The sequence below is a fragment of the Carassius auratus genome, chromosome 43 (assembly GCF_003368295.1).
Source record: "Carassius auratus strain Wakin chromosome 43, ASM336829v1, whole genome shotgun sequence".
Classification (NCBI taxonomy): domain Eukaryota; kingdom Metazoa; phylum Chordata; class Actinopteri; order Cypriniformes; family Cyprinidae; genus Carassius; species Carassius auratus.
This window is the reverse complement of record NC_039285.1, coordinates 17,675,308-17,694,047: the sequence shown is the minus strand read 5'-3', so window position 1 is coordinate 17,694,047 and position 18,740 is coordinate 17,675,308. Positions and strand designations below refer to the sequence as shown.

Sequence of the window (18,740 nt, the reverse complement as noted above, 5' to 3'; positions counted from 1 at the left end):
ATTGATGCATATGACTTTTTGTTTCATGGAAACTTAAAGAAGTTTCGCAGAAAGTTTCCCTGTTCTTTTCTGTACAACAAACGCGTATCGTGGCCAGAGGCTCTCAAGTGCCAAAAGATCAAATTATAATTAGATTTGTTGATTACTCTGGATTTTAATATGCCTCTTGTCACAGAGCTTTTTAGATAGATGCAGACGCTTTTTAGATCAGGGAGAATCTGCAATCTCTGACCCAGTTCATTTGTTAGCTTCCATGGCTGCAATATGTTGTGTTTTCTGCCAACTGGCAACCCAAGGTATCGGAATACTGTTGGGTAAATTATCAGTGGGCGGAATCACACAGATCAAAATAAAAACCGAGATTTCAATAGTAAAATAACTGGCTGTAGCATTTTCAAAGAACCTTTTTGTTTACAGATATATTCCTAAAACATAATAATGTCAAGCTGATATGGTGCAAATGTTCTCAAATTTGTTTTGAGTTTCTTTGGATCAGTTGTTCATTTCCTGCATGATGGGCTGTTTAGACCAAACTTAAAGGGATAGTTCACCCAAAAATTAAAGTCATGTCATTAATGACACGCCCTTATGTCGTTCCAATGAATGTAAGGCCTCCATTCATCTTCAGAACACAGATTAAGATATTTTAGATTTAGTCCGAGAGCTTTCTGTCCCTCCATTGAAAACGTATGTATGGTATACTGTCCATGTCCAGAAAGGTAATAAAAACATCTTCAAAGTAGTCCGTGTGACATCAGAGGGTCAGTTAGAATTTTTGAAGCATCAAAAATACATTAAGCATTAATCGATAAATGACTTAAAGCTGCGGTAGGGAACTTTTGACGCTCTAGCGGTTAATAAACAGAACTGCTTGCGTCTTGCGGAAGAACATCGTAGCCGGAACTACTTCTCTCTGTTTATGTCTATGAAGAATCACAAAGGTACTGGGTTACTCCGCCGCGGTACCCCCGAAGCAATCTAAAATAGTCCGAATATAAACACTTATTATAGGTGCACCCTAGTGATTCAGGACAAGCTAAAAACACAGTTTGGAAAATGGATTCATGGTGTACTCGCTTATTATATAAATTTTTCTACATTTTGAACACAAATAAAGTTACGGACCGCAGCTCTGATTGGTTGATTTCTTACCGGGAGCGGTCTGTAACTGCAAATGGCAATAGGACCACTGGGAGGAGCCAAAGGAGCTTGATTTTTTTTCACAGATTATCTGTCTCATATTCTACTGTCAGGACATAATGACAGGTTTAATAAATATGTAAAAAAATATTTTTTTACAAAAGTTCCCTACTGTACCTTTAAGCTGTTAACTTTTTTTAATGTGGCTGACACTCCCTTAGTTAAAACAAACCAATATCCCGGAGTAATTCATTTACTCAAACACTACACTGACTGAACTGTTGTGAAGAGAGAACTGAAGATGAACACCGAGCCGAGCCAGATAACAAACGAAAACATACTTGTTCTCAAGTCAAGAACCAGCTGCATCGGTTTTCAGATTACCAGTTGTGATGGGAAGTTTGATTCTTTTCCGCGAACCGTTTTTTTTTAACAGTTCGATTCAATAAACCGGTTGAAGAAAACGGTTCACCAGTTCTTTTCTGCTCGACGTATTGACGTCATTGGCGATGAATGCCCATGATTCAAGCCTTCGGTTTACCCGCGCTCATAACATTAGCACAGGACCAGACTATCACAAATATTCTAGCCCAGTCTGGGTTGAGAGGTCAAAGTGTCATGTGTTGAGATGTGCCACTGCAGGTCTTGCACCTCTGCAGTCCCCATGTGAAACTGAGGATTTAATAGATCTTTCATGCACACCATAGTGTTGTTGACGTAAGAACGCACACAAAATGGCCACACTCCCCCTCCCGTGGGTTTCACACAAGCATGACTCCATAAATCGCCCGTTTCTGCGTGTCGTTTAGAACACGTGCTGCGTTCTCAACGTGTTATTGAGAACACATGCTGTTTCTAGGCACCTGACAGTCTTTTGTTGATGTATCCATTTACATTGGACGGTGTTAAAACATTAACAATGATCGAGTTCACCAAGTTCTGTTTCACTCTTTCCCATCTGCCTCTCCTCAGATCCGCTACATTTCTCAGACGCAGGGTCTGCCAGGAGAACATCTGTTAAATGTGGCGACGAAGACATCTCGCTTCTTTTGCCGGGAGTCGGACTCGCCATATGCGGCCTGGAGACTTAAAGTGAGATCAAGAACTGTGACACACACACACATACACACACACACACACAGATCACTCACCCAAGACACCTGCATCATCGTCACTAATCATAAATGTATGCTGATGAAGGCATTATTCGTAACATTAATTACATTATTAGTTAAAATTTTATTTTTATCCACCTACAGCCTTGTTTATATTATCAGAAAAGAAAATGTGTTCAGGGGTCTTGAAAATAGTCAAGAAATACTTAGAAAATATTTAGCTTAAATATGTCATTCTGTGTTTAAATATAGGTTTTTACAATATGGTAAGCATTTAAAAAAACATTTTCATGACAATAAACTTTAATGTGTTATTTATTTATTTTTTTTTAAATTATTGTTATAAGCTGGACATTTCTTCCTGAAATGAATCCACTGTTACAATTTAATGAAAGACAAATAATGCATTGTGTACAATAAAAACATATGCATTACAAGACCTGGGACATGTATCAAAGTTGAGTTTAATAGCTATACATTATGTGTATGTTTCAGTCCACAGAAGAGCACGAGGCAGAGACGGGGCTCAAATCAAAAGAAGCCAGAAAGTACATCTTCAGGTGTTTGGATGACATGGCGCATGTGCGTATATTTGGATCAAGAACACAAGTTATAAAATCCCACTTTTACCACATTAGTCATTATTCACACCTTATTCTCTCCCAGTGGAAAATGTCTGCAAGGGGAGTTACCTTATGAATGCAAATAGAAAACTCACTTTGTGCTGTGCAAGTTAAAGTGTTACATGGAGCAAATTAGCTCAAAAGGGAAATGTATATAAATAATTACAATTAATTATACTTAATTAGTTATTTATATCAGTAGTAACTGTAGCTGAATTAATATTACAATCAACTAATCTGTTGGTTGGATTTTATATCAACTCTTAGAAAGTTTATTTTTGTGGCCACAGAAAATAACTTTCTTCCAGTACTAATAAATTAGAGCATGTGACAAGATCAGGAATCGTTTAAGGGACATTTATTTACAAGCAGTGACCGAATCACAAAGTTTTATTCAGTTTTATTAACTAAACACTAGCACTAACTAGTGTAAAGAAAAAAAATACATACAATCAGTCATACATGGGGGAAGGGCAAATGAAACTGAATGAATGAAACGGTTAGAGAAACAGGGAATGAAACTATGAAAAGAAGTGAGTAAACCATCAGCGCCGTTTTAAAATGGGGGGTCTACAGCTTATACTAAACTTCTGTTTCCTTTAGTTAAATGTACGATGCTTGCATTGCCTTGGCTGTTGAACGAGTGTCCTGATGCAGTCTCAGATGAAAGTGTTGATGGTTGGAAGGTTTGGTGGTGTTGGAGTTGTGATAATGTTTTCTGGGTTTAAAGAGTGATGAACTCCAAAAGATGTTATTCTCACTCTGTGGTGGTCGGGAGACTTTTCTCCCAGATGGAAAGTAAAGACATGGCTGTAGTCGCCGTGCTGGCCCTGGGACCAGAGGAAGACGGGAAGGTGATGAGAGCAGAGACCCTAGAGACGAGACAAAAAAAAAAAATCCTAGGTGGATCACTTATGTTAGGCCTTATAAGTTCTGTGGGAGTCACACCATCAATGATCCAATGGTGACTAGCACTTTTGGTGGGAAAATTTTAGACTCTCTTTCTTTGAGCATGGCATTTTGCAAATGCACTGAATTGGGTGTTGATGCAAAACTATTTTAGATTCTTAAAACACTAATATGTTGCCTAGGTATCAAAATGTAATATACCCTCTCATTTAGATCATCAAAATACAAATTCATAGAGACCAAACCTGGAATAGGTGAGGTTAAATTAAAGGGGTCGTGTGAAGTTGCTAAAAAGAACACTGTTGTGTATTTGGTGTATGCAAGGTGTTTATGTGGTTTAAGGTGAAAAATAAATATATATTTTCCACATAATGTACAGTATTGTTCAAAATAATAGCAGTACAATGTGACTAACCAGAATAATCAAGGTTTTTCGTATATTTTTTTATTGCTACGTGGCAAACAAGTCACCAGTAGGTTCAGTAGATTCTCAGAAAACAAATTAGACCCAGCATTCATGATATGCACGCTCTTAAGGCTGTGCAATTGGGCAATTAGTTGAATTAGTTGAAAGGGGTGTGTTCAAAAAAATAGCAGTGTGGCATTCAATCACTGAGGTCATCAATTTTGTGAAGAAACAGGTGTGAATCAGGTGGCCCCTATTTAAGGATGAAGCCAACACTTGTTGAACATGCATTTGAAAGCTGAGGAAAATGGGTCGTTCAAGACATTGTTCAGAAGAACAGCGTACTTTGATTAAAAAGTTGATTAGAGAGGGGAAAACCTATAAAGAGGTGCAAAAAATGATAGGCTGTTCAGCTAAAATGATCTCCAATGCCTTAAAATGGAGAGCAAAACCAGAGAGACGTGGAAGAAAACGGAAGACAACCATCAAAATGGATAGAAGAATAACCAGAATGGCAAAGGCTCAGCCAATAATCACCTCCAGGATGATCAAAGACAGTCTGGAGTTACCTGTAAGTACTGTGACAGTTAGAAGACGTCTGTGTGAAGCTAATCTATTTTCAAGAATCCCCCGCAAAGTCCCTCTGTTAAAAAAAAGGCATGTGCAGAAGAGGTTACAATTTGCCAAAGAACACATCAACTGGCCTAAAGAGAAATGGAGGAACATTTTGTGGACTGATGAGAGTAAAATTGTTCTTTTTGGGTCCAAGGGCCACAGGCAGTTTGTGAGACGACCCCCAAACTCTGAATTCAAGCCACAGTACACAGTGAAGACAGTGAAGCATGGAGGTGCAAGCATCATGATATGGGCATGTTTCTCCTACTATGGTGTTGGGCCTATTTATCGCATACCAGGGATCATGGATCAGTTTGCATATGTTAAAATACTTGAAGAGGTCATGTTGCCCTATGCTGAAGAGGACATGCCCTTGAAATGGTTGTTTCAACAAGACAATGACCCAAAACACACTAGTAGACGGGCAAAGTCTTGGTTCCAAACCAACAAAATTAATGTTATGGAGTGGCCAGCCCAATCTCCAGACCTTAATCCAATTGAGAACTTGTGGGGTGATATCAAAAATGCTGTTTCTGAAGCAAAACCAAGAAATGTGAATGAATTGTGGAATGTTGTTAAAGAATCATGGAGTGGAATAACAGCTGAGAGGTGCCACAAGTTGGTTGACTCCATGCCACACAGATGTCAAGCAGTTTTAAAAAACTGTGGTCATACAACTAAATATTAGTTTAGTGATTCACAGGATTGCTAAATCCCAGAAAAAAAAAAAATGTTTGTACAAAATAGTTTTGAGTTTGTACAGTCAAAGGTAGACACTGCTATTTTTTTGAACACACCCCTTTCAACTAATTTTACTAAACTTACTTACAGACTGTGAGTCAGAAGCACCAGACTGTCCTTAAGTTGAAAGTAAAGTTGAAACTGTCCCACTTTTTTAGAATCAGACGGATTGTAGGCTACTCTGCTGGTTCAGGAAGCAGTCCTCCCTAAAATGTGCTGCACAAATCTGAATATTTGGGTTAAACTGTTCTGAAACAGTGTTGTGTATACAACTTAACCACTGTTTTTTAGTTGTGTCTACTTTTCCACAACATGGCGGCAGCAATTAATTGCATCATACTGTATGACCCCTTTAATTAAGGATTTTATCATAAGCATGCATAAAACAGTATACAATACAAAAGACAATATACAAGAACAGTAATATACATATTGACCTGGGGATATGCTTGAAAGGAATGTCATAGAAAGGTTTGTCTATGAATTAATACGAAAGAGCCCATTTCAATGGGCATTATGTGCCTTTCCTTTGAGGAAAATGAGTGAGAGTTGATTTGCCTGCATCCCTATGAGCAATAAAACGAGTGTTTACAGATGGTTTGTTTTTTCCTGCCATGATAACCAGAGGCCTGTTCTGCATTTTTGAGATGTTAGTTGTATTTTGGGGGAAAGGGTACATAGACCCTCATATTTGGCTTGTTGGTTGGGTGAAGGATATTAGGAATTATTTGTTTAATATAACAAATAACTGTCTGATCGCTCCACCACACGCTATACATGAATAAATCATGTGTAGGCAAATGTGAGTCAGTCCTCTATTTTATTCAGTAGGACCACATTGAGTCTGAATTATTTATTTACCCCCCCAAATGTTCTAAGGTGTATGTGAGGGCAAATCTGTCGAATGGATACATGAGGTGATGAGGGTGGAATATAATTACAATTTAAAACAACTTTTGTATTGTAACTTATTTTAAAATGTAGTTTATTGCCATTTCTCCAATCTTCAGTGTCACATGATCCTTCAGAAATCATTCTAATATGCTGATTTGGTACTCAAGAAGCATTTATTATTAGCAAAACGTGATTCATTTTTAAGAACTCTTTGATGAATAGAAAGTACAGAATAACAGCAGTTATTTGAACTAATAAATGCATAATTTAATGATCAAATCTGTCAGTTTTGATACATGTTTATGTGTCCTTGCTTATTAAGTCTATTAATTTATTTGAAACTTACTAAATGATACCCATAAGGAATCTGTTGAAGTATGCTACACTTTCTGTGTGTGCAGATACTATGCAGGCCTCAGTATGATTAACCTAACCAACTGTTTGTTTTGACTTTTTTTTTTTTTTTGCAGGTGAATCTTGTGATGAATCTGGAAGGCTGTGATTTGTTGGCAGAGAAGGCTGATCGTGTAGAGTTTGTGGGTTTGCTGAAGAGAATGTTGTTCATCGATGCAGAGGAAAGAATCGCCCCGAGTGATGCCCTTAGCCATCCTTTTGTTACCATGCAACACCTGCTAGACTTCCCCCACAGCAACCAGTGAGCGGCTTTTCATTCCTTAACCCTGTTTCTGATTCAGTCCTGCTGACTTTTGAAGAACAGCATTTTGACAGAGGTTTTGTGTCCTGAATTCTCTCTTTAGTGTCAAATCGTGTTTTCACATTATGGACGTGTGCTGCTCAAGACCAGGCAGTTATGAGTCTCTCAGTCGGACCAAGGCTCCATTTGTCAGGACTGTCCCGAGCACTGGTGCAGCACCCAACATTACCCTGCCCTTCTGCAAGGTGACCGGCATTCACACTCAGGTATTAAAAGCATTGCCATTACTGTCAGGAGCATTACAATACTGTTAAAAAAAGTTGTGAAGACTTAAGTATTGTTTTGTTTTGTTTTTCTACATGAAAATCAGCTCATGTCTTTGCTTTCAGGGTTTTCACGGTTTACTATAAACACTTCCTGTTTCCTTATTACCCAGCAATCTTGTAAAAACAGCATTTGTGGCGCTATCTGCGATACTTTTTCAAATGAAGGTCAAAGCAGTGCACGACGCATGTTTTGAAGACCTCAAAGTTTAATGTTCCTGTAGCTCAAACTGTGTAGAGCATGGATTCGGTTCCCAGGAATGCATTAACTGATATAACGAAGGAATAAATGAATACCTTGAATATAGGGCTGTCACAATGTCAGATTTTCACCAAACTCTCCTGTGGTTACACTTTTTTTAATTTTTTTTATAATCCCTGGGTCAGATCACACTGTATATACACAGTACTGAAAAGACTTTCCAGAATCACAAGTTCTTACTATCAAATAAAGATCCACTGATACAAGCCAGAGTCCAGTATCTCTTTGACAAATTATATTTAAATTGTGCTGGTTTAAGTTTCTATAGGAAATTATTATACTCGACAAACACTCTCTAAGTCAACAGTTAATCCATTTTAGGGTTTTTATCTAAATCAAACTTTAAAAGCCTTATATGGGGTTGGAAATAGTTTTTTTTTTATTTTTTAGTTTTTTTTTACTATTTTAGCTTGTTATTCGCCATGAAAATAGCAAAGAAAGTTAGCAAAGACAGTTAGCATGGATTTTATTTCAGAAAATTTCAGAAGAGCTGACCAGTTCAGAAGATATGGAAATAAGCAAAGGATGATTTTATAATATAAATATGTGTGTTTATTGTGCAGGTGTCTGTACATGCGAAAATAAGTGTTTGTATGATATTTTTTTCCTGCTGACTTGATTATTTCAGGTCTAAAACACCCTTTTCCATCCGATCAGAATTTAATTAGGGTCGATTTAGGTGTTTACATAAATGCTTGCCATCAGTCACATTATAAATGGATTATTTGGATGCATGTAAACTTGCATCTTTTTCTATTTTATGAAGGCACACTACTGCAACGTACTATGTTTATAAACATATGTTTGCAATGCTGTCTTTCTATGAGTATCTGCTAGATAGTTACTGCTGCTGGATTATTATCAAAAATATTAGCTTTCTTTGGATAAAACTGCCAATGCATAAATGGGTTACCTTATTACAAGTAACTGATTAGAATATATTGCTACTGTTTATATAAAAGTACCGCATTAGTGACCATTTCTCACTGTTAGTGTCCTTTCTAATTTCACAGTTAGTGGGCTTCAACAGTATCATTATCAACTATAACAAGCTCTTTGCAGTTAGGACTGAAGAAACTGTCAGCAATATTTTAAATGTCAAAATGATGTTTCATCTTTCAGGGTGTAACATCAGAATAACATCAGAATTTTCTGGATGTACCACCAGCAATGTTTGCTCTAATGGTTGTCACACACACTTTCATTTTCATATCCCGCATAATTTGTCCGCCAGATACAGTATTACATCATCTATTCTTTTAGTGTGTTTTTTTTTTTTTTTTTTTTTTTTGCTCTGTCTTGCACTCCTGTCACTTTGTTCTTTTATTGTAGCTTCTGCTTCTTGCCTTTTATTTTGTTAATGTGTGGAGGATCACGTTGACTCTTTCCGCATGATGTGCACCGTTCAGTGCAGGTGATGACAGGCTGTCAAAACACGGCTCGCAACACTTGCTGCCTCTGACTACATTTCAAATAATCCTTAATATATTTCCTCCTAAAACGTTTGTACTGTAGGATGATATTTGTTACCGTATTTCTTTTAGCTGTTCATGTAAATGACTTTTTTTTTTCTTCTGAAATGTGGTTTTGCATCTCACAAATCGGACCCCTCATTGCCGGTTTCATGGCAACATTGCTGACATCATGGCAACGTGGAGAGAGCATTCGGTTTCCAAGGAGAGACACGCCACCAAACTGACCTGAGATAACACAGAGATTGTTTTAATACCTTTGATGACCTTTTAAGCATGGTAGCTTTTTTTTTCTTTTTTTTCACAACATAATGTGTCCCTCGTTGACTTCTCTTTTGCAACATTCAGTTCTGCAAACTGGTAAATTGTATTAAAAGAAGTGAATCTGGTCAGCTGTTCGCAATTATCTGGGATAGAAGAACACTGACTGTGGACCCTGGTCACGTTCACACCGTTCTGATCACACGGTCACGCTGCTACAGGCTGTTCGTGTTATTCAGTACACTGGAGTTATGGCTTTGACGCTTGAGAGTGTTAACTTTGAAAAGCATGTGAATTATGTCTATAAAACCATATTTGATGATGTATAATGGAATGGAATAACTTAAATGCAAGTTCTGTCATAATGTCCCAGGCTGATGATGTTCACAGCGTTAAACTACTTGGCTCAAGCTGATTGGTTCATGATAAATATTCAGCCAATGAGCTGTATGTCTTAAATACTCACTGCACCTTATCAGTGTGTTTCAGCAGCAATTCAGTAGATTTCAGCTATTCATCTATTCTGCAAGGCCAAAATACATTAACATTAACTACCATGCTAAAAGAATTCAAGTGTTTCAATCAGACCCATTGCCACAGGTGTATAAAATCAAACACCTTAGCCATGCAGTCTGCATTTACAAACATTTTGAAGAGCTCCGTAAAGGATGCAACCAAGTCAGTTTGTGAAATGTTATCCCTGCTAGATATTCCACAGTGGAAGCATTTAGGAAAAGCAGCAACTCAAAGTGGAAGACCATGTGAAGTCATAGAGCTGGGTCACTGAGTGCTGATGTGCATGGTACATAAAAGTTGCCACCGCTTTGCTGATTCCATATCTGAAGAGTTGCACATTTCCACTGGCATTAATAACAAGGCAGCGGGGGCTTCATGGAATGGGTTTCCATGGCCGGGCAGCTGCATGCAAGCCTCACAACAATGTCAAGTACAATGCCAAGTGTCAAATAGAGTGGTATAAAGCATTCCACCATTGGACCTCTGGAGCAATGGAAATGTATTCTGTGGAGTGATGAATCATGCTTCTCTATTTGGCAGTATGATGGTCGAGTCTGGGTCTGGTGGATACCAGGAGAACATTACCTGCCTGATTTCATTGTGCCAACTGTAAAGGTATGAGGCTGCTTTTCAGGGGTTGAGCTAGACCCCTTTCTTCCAAGTGAAGGGAAATATTAATGCTGTAGCATACCAAGACCTTTTGGACAATACTATGATTCCAACTTTGTGGGAACACTTTGGGGAAGGGCCTTTTCTATTCCAGCATGACTGAGTCCCAGTGCACAAAGCAAGGTCCATAAGAACATGGTTGGATAAGTCTTGTGTGGAAGAACTTGACTTGGCCGCACATAGCCCTGAACTTAACCCCATCGCCTTGGGGTTGAACTGCCGCAGTGATTGCAAGCTAGGCCTTCTCATCCAAATTCAGTGCCTGACCTCACTAATGCTCTACCGGATGAATGGACAAAAATTCCCATCGAAGCAATTCGTAATCTTGTGGAATGTCTTTCCAGAAGAGCGGAAGCTGTTATAGCTGCAAATGGGGGGCCAACTACATATTAATGTTTATGTATTTAGAATACTATGTCATTTTCCTGTTGGTATAATGGTACTTTTCCCCCATATAGTGTATGATAACATACAGCTCCACAACATATATATATATATATATACATATATATATATATATATATATATATATATATATATATATATATATATATATATATATATATATATATATTATATATATATATTAGTGATGGGGGGCCCCTGCAGTAAGTCATAGCCCCCTTGCCCAGTGTGGTCTTAATGCTCTCTATTAATGTCGTGTCGCCCCCTATTGGACATTTGAATGCAGTTCACTGTAATGTGTGTCCTAACAAATATCCATCGTTGCACCTTTTATTGCAAGGAACAAAAGATAAAAGCTATCAAAATATACAATACGGTTGCAGTTTATTTTAGTGTTTGCATTTACAGTGCACAGTGCTTGCTCTAAATATATACAAAAAAATATGTTGTGACTACATGGTTTAAGGTAAGTTTTAGGGTTAAGGATATATTTCAGAGTTCATTTTCGTTCTTCGTTTGGGGGCAAAAAGAAGTTTGAAAAGACTGAGCGACGGTATACTTGTTTACAAACTTTCCAACACCCCCTTGCTGCTGGAGGCGGGGTGTAGATTAATGTAAATGTGTTGTGATGCTCACATATCCCCTAAACACAACAACGATGAAGTGTAGGCAAACTAGGTGTGAGATGGGACGCAGTGGTCAGAATATTATAGACAAAATAATAATGTTTTGCAGTTCAGAGTCAAGTATCATGTTTGCCATACAAAAGAACCATTCTATTTCCATAATCGGTCCTTTATGGGAAGTGTGAATGGCTCATAGTCTGAAAACTTTAGCATGAAGTGGAAAAAAAAATATTGGAGTCAGTCTTTTACTTTATTTTATTAGTATTCATTTATTTTATTAAACTGTATACATTTTTACACCTTTTTATATTTTATGTGGTGTCATGATTTCCCTTTGATAAAAACAAATGTATGTTCGTTTGGAATTTCATTTATTGTATACCCTTTAAATTCGCTTATTGAAAGAACAGTTTGTTCTTCGATTTCGTTTGAAGTATATTTGGGCCTTAAGTGCCTAGTTATTACCCAGTTATAACACAGTAATTACATAGTATGTAAATGCATAACAGGAATGTGCAACTGAATATCACTTATTTAAACATGAAACTTTATCTTTTAGACTTTATGTTGATATTTTTCTTTTCTTCTCCTTCTGTAGGCTTTAGCTTCATCTGCTTCTTCAGTGATGCATGCTGGGATACCTCTCCAGGCAGGAAGTGCTCAGTTTGGTGACTCTTTCCACCAGGCACTTATTCTCTGTCCCCCAACCTTGCAAGGTACTTTACCTTCAGTTTCAGGGTTTCCCAAGGTGTGGTTCATGAACCCCTGTTGGTATGTGAGGGAATTGCAGGGGGTTTGTGAGCTGGGACACTTGAGCCGCTTTTCCACTGTCTGACCAGTGCGAGCCAGAGCATTAAATGGGACGGACAGGGCTAAGAGCCTCAGACCTGTAGCACCAAGGCCAAAATAGCACTGCGTTTCCAACATCGACCCGCCCTTTACGTGCCCCGTCACTTATCCGAAAACTAATAAGAAATAGTTCACTGGAACTAGTGCGATCACAAAACGAACATGATAGAAGCGGCTGTTTGTTTACATGCTTTGTTAAATATTTAAATCCAAAGGCATCGATGTTTTACTATGATAAGTAATACATTGTTCATAATGAATTAATTCATCAGGATTGAAAATTAGTCACACAGAAATAAAGCGTTATGAACATAGCTAGCTTATTCAGTCGAGTCTCTGTTTATTTGTAGTCACAGTAGCCTATATACATCACATTTAGAAAGAACAATATTTTTTCTATATTTTCATAAAAGCTCCCGAACAAAAAAACTTTATTATATTTTTATGACGGAGGCTACGCGTAGCTAAACTCTCGAGACTAGACTTACAGTATGACAGATAAAATATGTTACTAAGTAATGATTGTGATAGAGAATAAGATGCTGACGTCTGATTTCTCCAAGCATTTACCATGTTTAATATGGTAATGTTAATGTTTAGCGTCCATAGTCTTTTACATCGCTTATAAATATTTATACCTTGTATGGTGATCATAATCCACATCGGATCAAGTTATTTCAAACACTCAAACACATTTCAAAAAACCCCTAACTTAACTGATTCAAGCATGTGTTAGTGTTTTTTTTTGTGTTTTGTTTTTTACATTATAATAATACATACAGGTATCAGTGTTATTTTAGTACCATTGATATATAGTTTTGTTAATATTTTGAACTAATATTTTTTTCTGTTTTATTTAGTTAGTTAATTAGTTGGTTCATTAGTAATAATTTAATTCATTATTTAGTTTAGTTAATTTTGTTGTTTTTGACTTTTGTTAAATGTATTGTTTTATTTCAATAAGTTTAGTTTTAGTTATTTTACCATTTTAACTTGAAACAGAAATAAGAACGAAATAAGACGAATATTTTTTTTTGTTATTATTTTTATTTTTAATTATGGTTTCTTTTATTTCAAATAATGAAAATCATTTTAGTTAAGATAGTAAACCTGCCTCATGTCACAGGTCTCCCACCCAACCCAAGAAAAACAGTGGGATACTCTGTGTGTATGGAAAATACAGTACCACTGGTGACACAAGCTTCTGCCATCCAGCCTCTGCAGATCAGACCAGCGCTCATTACACAGGTAAACTAAGGAAAGGGATCTTTAAGGTGGAGATATGGTTACCTTTTTGTTTATTTATCCGTAACAAGACGTTATGCTTTTTTTTTTAAACTTGTTTTATCTTTTTTATTTTAATTTATACAGCAAGCGTGGTCAAGTCATGGCCAGCAGATCCTGGTGCCTACCTGGCCCCAGGTGACCTCTGTGGCACCTTCAGCAACAACTATGGCCTCAGAATCAGTGGCAGGTCCACAGAGACTAGCGAATTGGGGGTTGGTGAAATGAGTCTCTCTGTCGTTATATTTGCTCTGCTATATTTATCTCTCAATTGTTCTGATGTTGTAACACGTTTCAGACTCTTGTGTGACTCATCTTTCTTTATACACTTTGAAAGGCTTTGTTTCTCTTCCATATATTCCAGAAAAGTTCATTCTCTTGGCAACCATTACAGCTCCATGATACCCCACCACCAGCCACTGTTAACCAACCCAATGGCTATGTCAGCTCACCAGCCTATCAGCATAGGGATCGCTCATGTGGTGTGGCCCCAGCCAGCTGCTAACAAGAGAAATAAACCATCTTCAAACAGGTTAGTCCCCACATCATATCCAACAGTCTGCTGATGTATGGAGAACTTGAAGTTCCACTTGAAAAAAAATTTAAAGGTAACAATTAATGAGTTAATTAAAACTCATTTTTGAAATCACTGTACAAAATGACCATTAAATGGACCTTTTTAAGAATCGTAAATATTCAGTTCATTTTAGAACTAATGCATTTAAATTGTTTATTTATTGCATTGCACTGCGATTTTTATTGGAGATTTCAGGCCTACAGATTTAAAACATTATCCGTATTAATCAATATATTGGTCAATTTGTATGTTTATTTTGTTGTTGTTGTTTTTTTATTTTTATTTATTTCAACTATTAAACTATAGAAGTTTGAATACATAATTGCAATTGATAAGTAAATGGGCATTGATCAGACAAATGGACATTTTAAATATAGTGCAAACATGGAAAAATCTAATTACATTTTTGAATTTTCAGTTTGCAGCCGTGTGTTGCAAAAATGATAGTGGATGTATAAATTTGACTACAGGTCTACATTGCTTTTTGAAATATTACCACATTTTAAATTGAACTTTTGCCCATGTTATGCTTCCATATAAAATTAAGTATTTTGATAAAATATTATTTGCAATAATGTAGTATTCTATATTACTTAATAACACTTGCCACTTAATGTATTTTAAAATTATGTTTTTTAAATATTATTAAAAAAAAATAAAAAAATAAAAGGAAATATTCCAATATTCAAACCAGTATTCCTTGACATAATAAATTTACAAACAGCATTGCAGGTAGCATTTGAAAGTTGATCACTTTTGTTTTTTGATAAATGTTTATAGAGATTTCAGTCACAGAACACACTTTAGCAGCATTAATCAACAAATCAGTTTATTGCTCTGTTAATGAGTAATTTGTTTACTTTATTTTCAAATGAATTTTATTGAAGTAACACTGTGCCTACAAGAGTTTATCAGCCTACCTATGCTCATCTAATTAATCATTGTCATCCCCACCAGAAGTAACAACTTCATCCACAGCACCAATTCCCAAAACTCATCATGCCAGTACCCAAAGATGGTAGACCGTGCCAAAAACACAGAGGAGGTGGCAGCGGATTGTGTAGTGGAGGCGGAGTCAGAGACGGTGCCAGAGGATGAGCCTTTGTGCTGTAAAGCAGAACCAGAGTACGAAGACTCAGCTGTGTCTCAGAAGCAGAGACCGACCATTGTGATCGCAGACTCTCCGAGCCCTGCACGCAGCGTCATCAGTATCAGCAGTGAAACAGATGAGGAGGGGCCAGACACTCAGAAACATTCACTAGAGTGAGTTTACTGACTGATATATGTCTGGAAGTTTTAAAGGAAATAAATCAAATCTATTCAACCCTTATGTTGCTCTTACATTTCGAATTTCTCTTTAATAAAGCAAAAGATAATTAATTGAGCCCCCCCCAAAAAACTGTAAACCAAATGTGTCCATGTATATTGGGCCACTTATTATATCTCATTCACTGTACCATGGAAGAAAACACAAACTTTGTTAAAGGTGACAGGGTGAAGAAGAGATAAGATTTCCAAAGGGGTGATTATGACGTTGCTAAAAAGAACATTCTGTTGTGTATTTGGTGTAATGCAATGTGGTTACACAGTATCAAGGTTAAAAAAAACATAATTTTCCACATAATGTACATTATTGTTGCTCGTATATGCCCCGCCTTTCTGAAACACATCGATTTTTACAAAGCTCATCGCTCTGAAAAGCGCAATGTTCTCTGATCGGGCAACTATCTAGTTTATTGTGATTGGCTGAATACCTCAAGCCCGTGACGGAAATGTTACACCTCTTTCCAGGTACAGGAAACTTTTCACTGTAAAATGCGCAAGCACGTTCAAATATTTGGGCCTGGCCTGAACCAGTTATTGTACCAGCACAAAAACACACTCACAGTAAATATTGACATCAGTATTGCACACCTCTAAAAGGCATTGTTGAAAAGTATGCACTGTGTTTCAGGTGTAAGGGTAGTCCCGAGTGTGAGGCCTGTCACAGCACAATGAATATGGAGCGTGTGTGTTCCTTGAGCAGTCCCGATTCAACCCTTAGCACCAGTTCATCTGCTTCAGAACAGTCAAGCGCTTCCCCCTGCAATAGACCCAACAGGTTTGACCTTCACACATGCACTAGTAGTACTAGTAGTTTGAGGACTTAAGGCCTGTTCACACTATGACCAATATAGGCGTGATATATGAATGCTTTTGGTCCATGCCCAAAGCTGCTGCTGTTATTTAAAACTACAACTTGGTGGTGCTCCGCAACAGTGAATGGCAAAGAAACGACCCAGAAGTAGCTCTCCTCTGTGCTGTTGTATTTGGTGTTGTTTGATAAACACCAATCAAATCTAAATGGCTGATTGAAAACCTGTAAATACCGTTTGACTTATTTTCTTCTCTGAGACAAGTGGATTTTAGAAATGACATGCTGCGTAGTGCTTTGTGAATTGGCATAACTGGGTTATTTCTGAATTTTCAGTCAGCCTGTCTGCATGTTTTTTACACATTGAATTGAACAGAATAATTGTAACTGAAAACTAAACTGAATTTCTGTGACAAACATTTGTGTTTGTGTGAACAAACCTATAGTCTAGACCTCTACTCTGTTTATAAAAAGCTATTTATAATTGCTGCTGACTAACCCAAATCTACCTACATGAAAACTTCAACATAAACATGCAACATGCATATATATATGTGTGTGTGTGTGTGTGTGTGTGTGTGTATGTATGTATGTATATGTGTGTGTGTCTGTATGTGTGTATGTGTGTGTTTTACACAGAAGTAAAAAGAGAAAAAAGGTATTTAGTGTTTCATTCCAAGCACTCTTTTTCACTGAGTATGTTTTTGTGTGCTTTATGTGTCTGAGTAAGAATTATTTTTGTTCAGCATGTCAGATGATGAGTGTGAGAGCGGATGTGATACGGTAGACGGCTCGCCAGCGTCGGTGTCCTCCAGTCGAGCTGACAGCCCCTTTCTGGAGGCCACCTATATTAATAACAACAACCAGAACTGCAAAGCCAATGGAGCTACAGAGGCGGAGTCTACCAAACTGCCGGTCCGCACCATGGTGGTGCCACCCATGCGGGTTCAGAATAATGAGCCGATGGGCCGCAGAGGTAAAACATCTCACCAACCCTATCAAAACACATCACTGGCAATCCCAGTTAAAATTCATGTTGTATGAAAAAAAATAGAGTATTTAAATAATAAGGAAATGTGAAAAAGCCTGACTGAAAACGTCAAGTTCAATTGACCACAAGGGATACTAACAGCTTTAGTTTGAAAAAGCAGGATTAAAACTTAGACATTTACCATTGATAATGGTGGGGGATGTCACACTTTTTGCTGAAATCTCACCATTCCTCCATAAGTTCTCCACTATAAACACAAAGAGTCATCGTGGACAGCAGTCTACATTTGCAATGAAACGTTTGGACCAGAGCACATTTGTTGGTTAAAAATGTTTGTCAGTTCTTTGTGAACTGGAGATGGAGCATGATTTGTGTTAAAGCATTGCAAAAAGAATCAAATTAATTTCATACATTGATTTTGGTGAGCTTTGACCCTTTGAGCTATTTTTACTCCATTGTACTAATAGAGGCATCATGCCCACCCAAAGGCCACAGTGGTTACAACAGACAGCCGTCCTACGCAACATTACTGGTGAATCGCCAGCAGAAGACAGCACAGGCTTTCCCGTCCCTGCAGCCCTCTCAACAACAGCTGCCCTTTGGACAGGTCAGTTCCATGTCATTTGATCAGTTGTTGGGTAGACAGCTAGATATTAAAGCTGCGGTAGGGAACTTTTGACGCTCTAGCGGTTAATAAACAGAACTGCTTGCGTCTTGCAGAAGAACATTGTAGCCGGAACTACTTCTCTCTGTTTATGTCTATGAAGAATCACAAAGGTACTGGGTTACTCCGCCGGGGTATCCCCGAAGCAAACTAAAATAGTCCGAATATAAACACTTATTATAGGTGCACCCTAGTGATTCAGGACAAGCCAAAAACACGGTTTGGAAAATGGATTCATGGTGTACTCGCTTATTATATACATTTTTCTACATTTTGAACACAAACAAAGTTACGGACCGCAGCTCTGATTGGTTGTTTTTTACCGGGAGCAATGGAGTTTCTGCAAATGGCAATGGGACCACTGGGAGGAGCCAGAGGAGCTGGATTTTTTTCACAGATTATCTGTCTCAAATTCTACTGTCAGGACATAATGACAGGTTTAATAAATATGTAAAAAATATTTTTTTAGTTCCCTACAGCACCTTTAAGATACTTCTAATACAATATACTAATGCAAATAATACATATATTACAAAAGTAAATAAATAAATACGCTGAGATCAAATCAAGAGTTTTTTTTAAATATGTTGGATATATATATATATATAT

At 37.4% G+C, this 18,740-nt stretch overlaps 1 protein-coding gene across 4 annotated transcripts in view; it reads left to right on the top strand.

Moving 5' to 3' along the window:
- LOC113061816 (homeodomain-interacting protein kinase 3-like) overlaps nucleotides 1-18,740 on the top strand; it is a 57,001-nt gene that overhangs the window by 36,991 nt on the left and 1,270 nt on the right. Inside the window, exons 4-16 of one of the 4 annotated variants that reach the window (XM_026231260.1) lie at nucleotides 2,113-2,232; nucleotides 2,751-2,837; nucleotides 6,914-7,098; nucleotides 7,202-7,364; nucleotides 10,473-10,547; nucleotides 12,231-12,348; nucleotides 13,608-13,729; nucleotides 13,853-13,980; nucleotides 14,130-14,297; nucleotides 15,300-15,605; nucleotides 16,297-16,443; nucleotides 17,223-17,452; nucleotides 17,935-18,074. In XM_026231260.1, the coding sequence (XP_026087045.1) occupies nucleotides 2,113-2,232; nucleotides 2,751-2,837; nucleotides 6,914-7,098; nucleotides 7,202-7,364; nucleotides 10,473-10,547; nucleotides 12,231-12,348; nucleotides 13,608-13,729; nucleotides 13,853-13,980; nucleotides 14,130-14,297; nucleotides 15,300-15,605; nucleotides 16,297-16,443; nucleotides 17,223-17,452; nucleotides 17,935-18,074 (1,989 nt within the window). Of the gene's footprint in view, nucleotides 1-2,112; nucleotides 2,233-2,750; nucleotides 2,865-6,913; nucleotides 7,099-7,201; nucleotides 7,365-10,472; nucleotides 10,548-12,230; nucleotides 12,349-13,607; nucleotides 13,730-13,852; nucleotides 13,981-14,129; nucleotides 14,298-15,299; nucleotides 15,606-16,296; nucleotides 16,444-17,222; nucleotides 17,453-17,934; nucleotides 18,075-18,740 lie in introns of all 4 variants that reach the window. The other 3 variants (XM_026231259.1, XM_026231261.1, XM_026231262.1) reach the window with 3 other exon arrangements.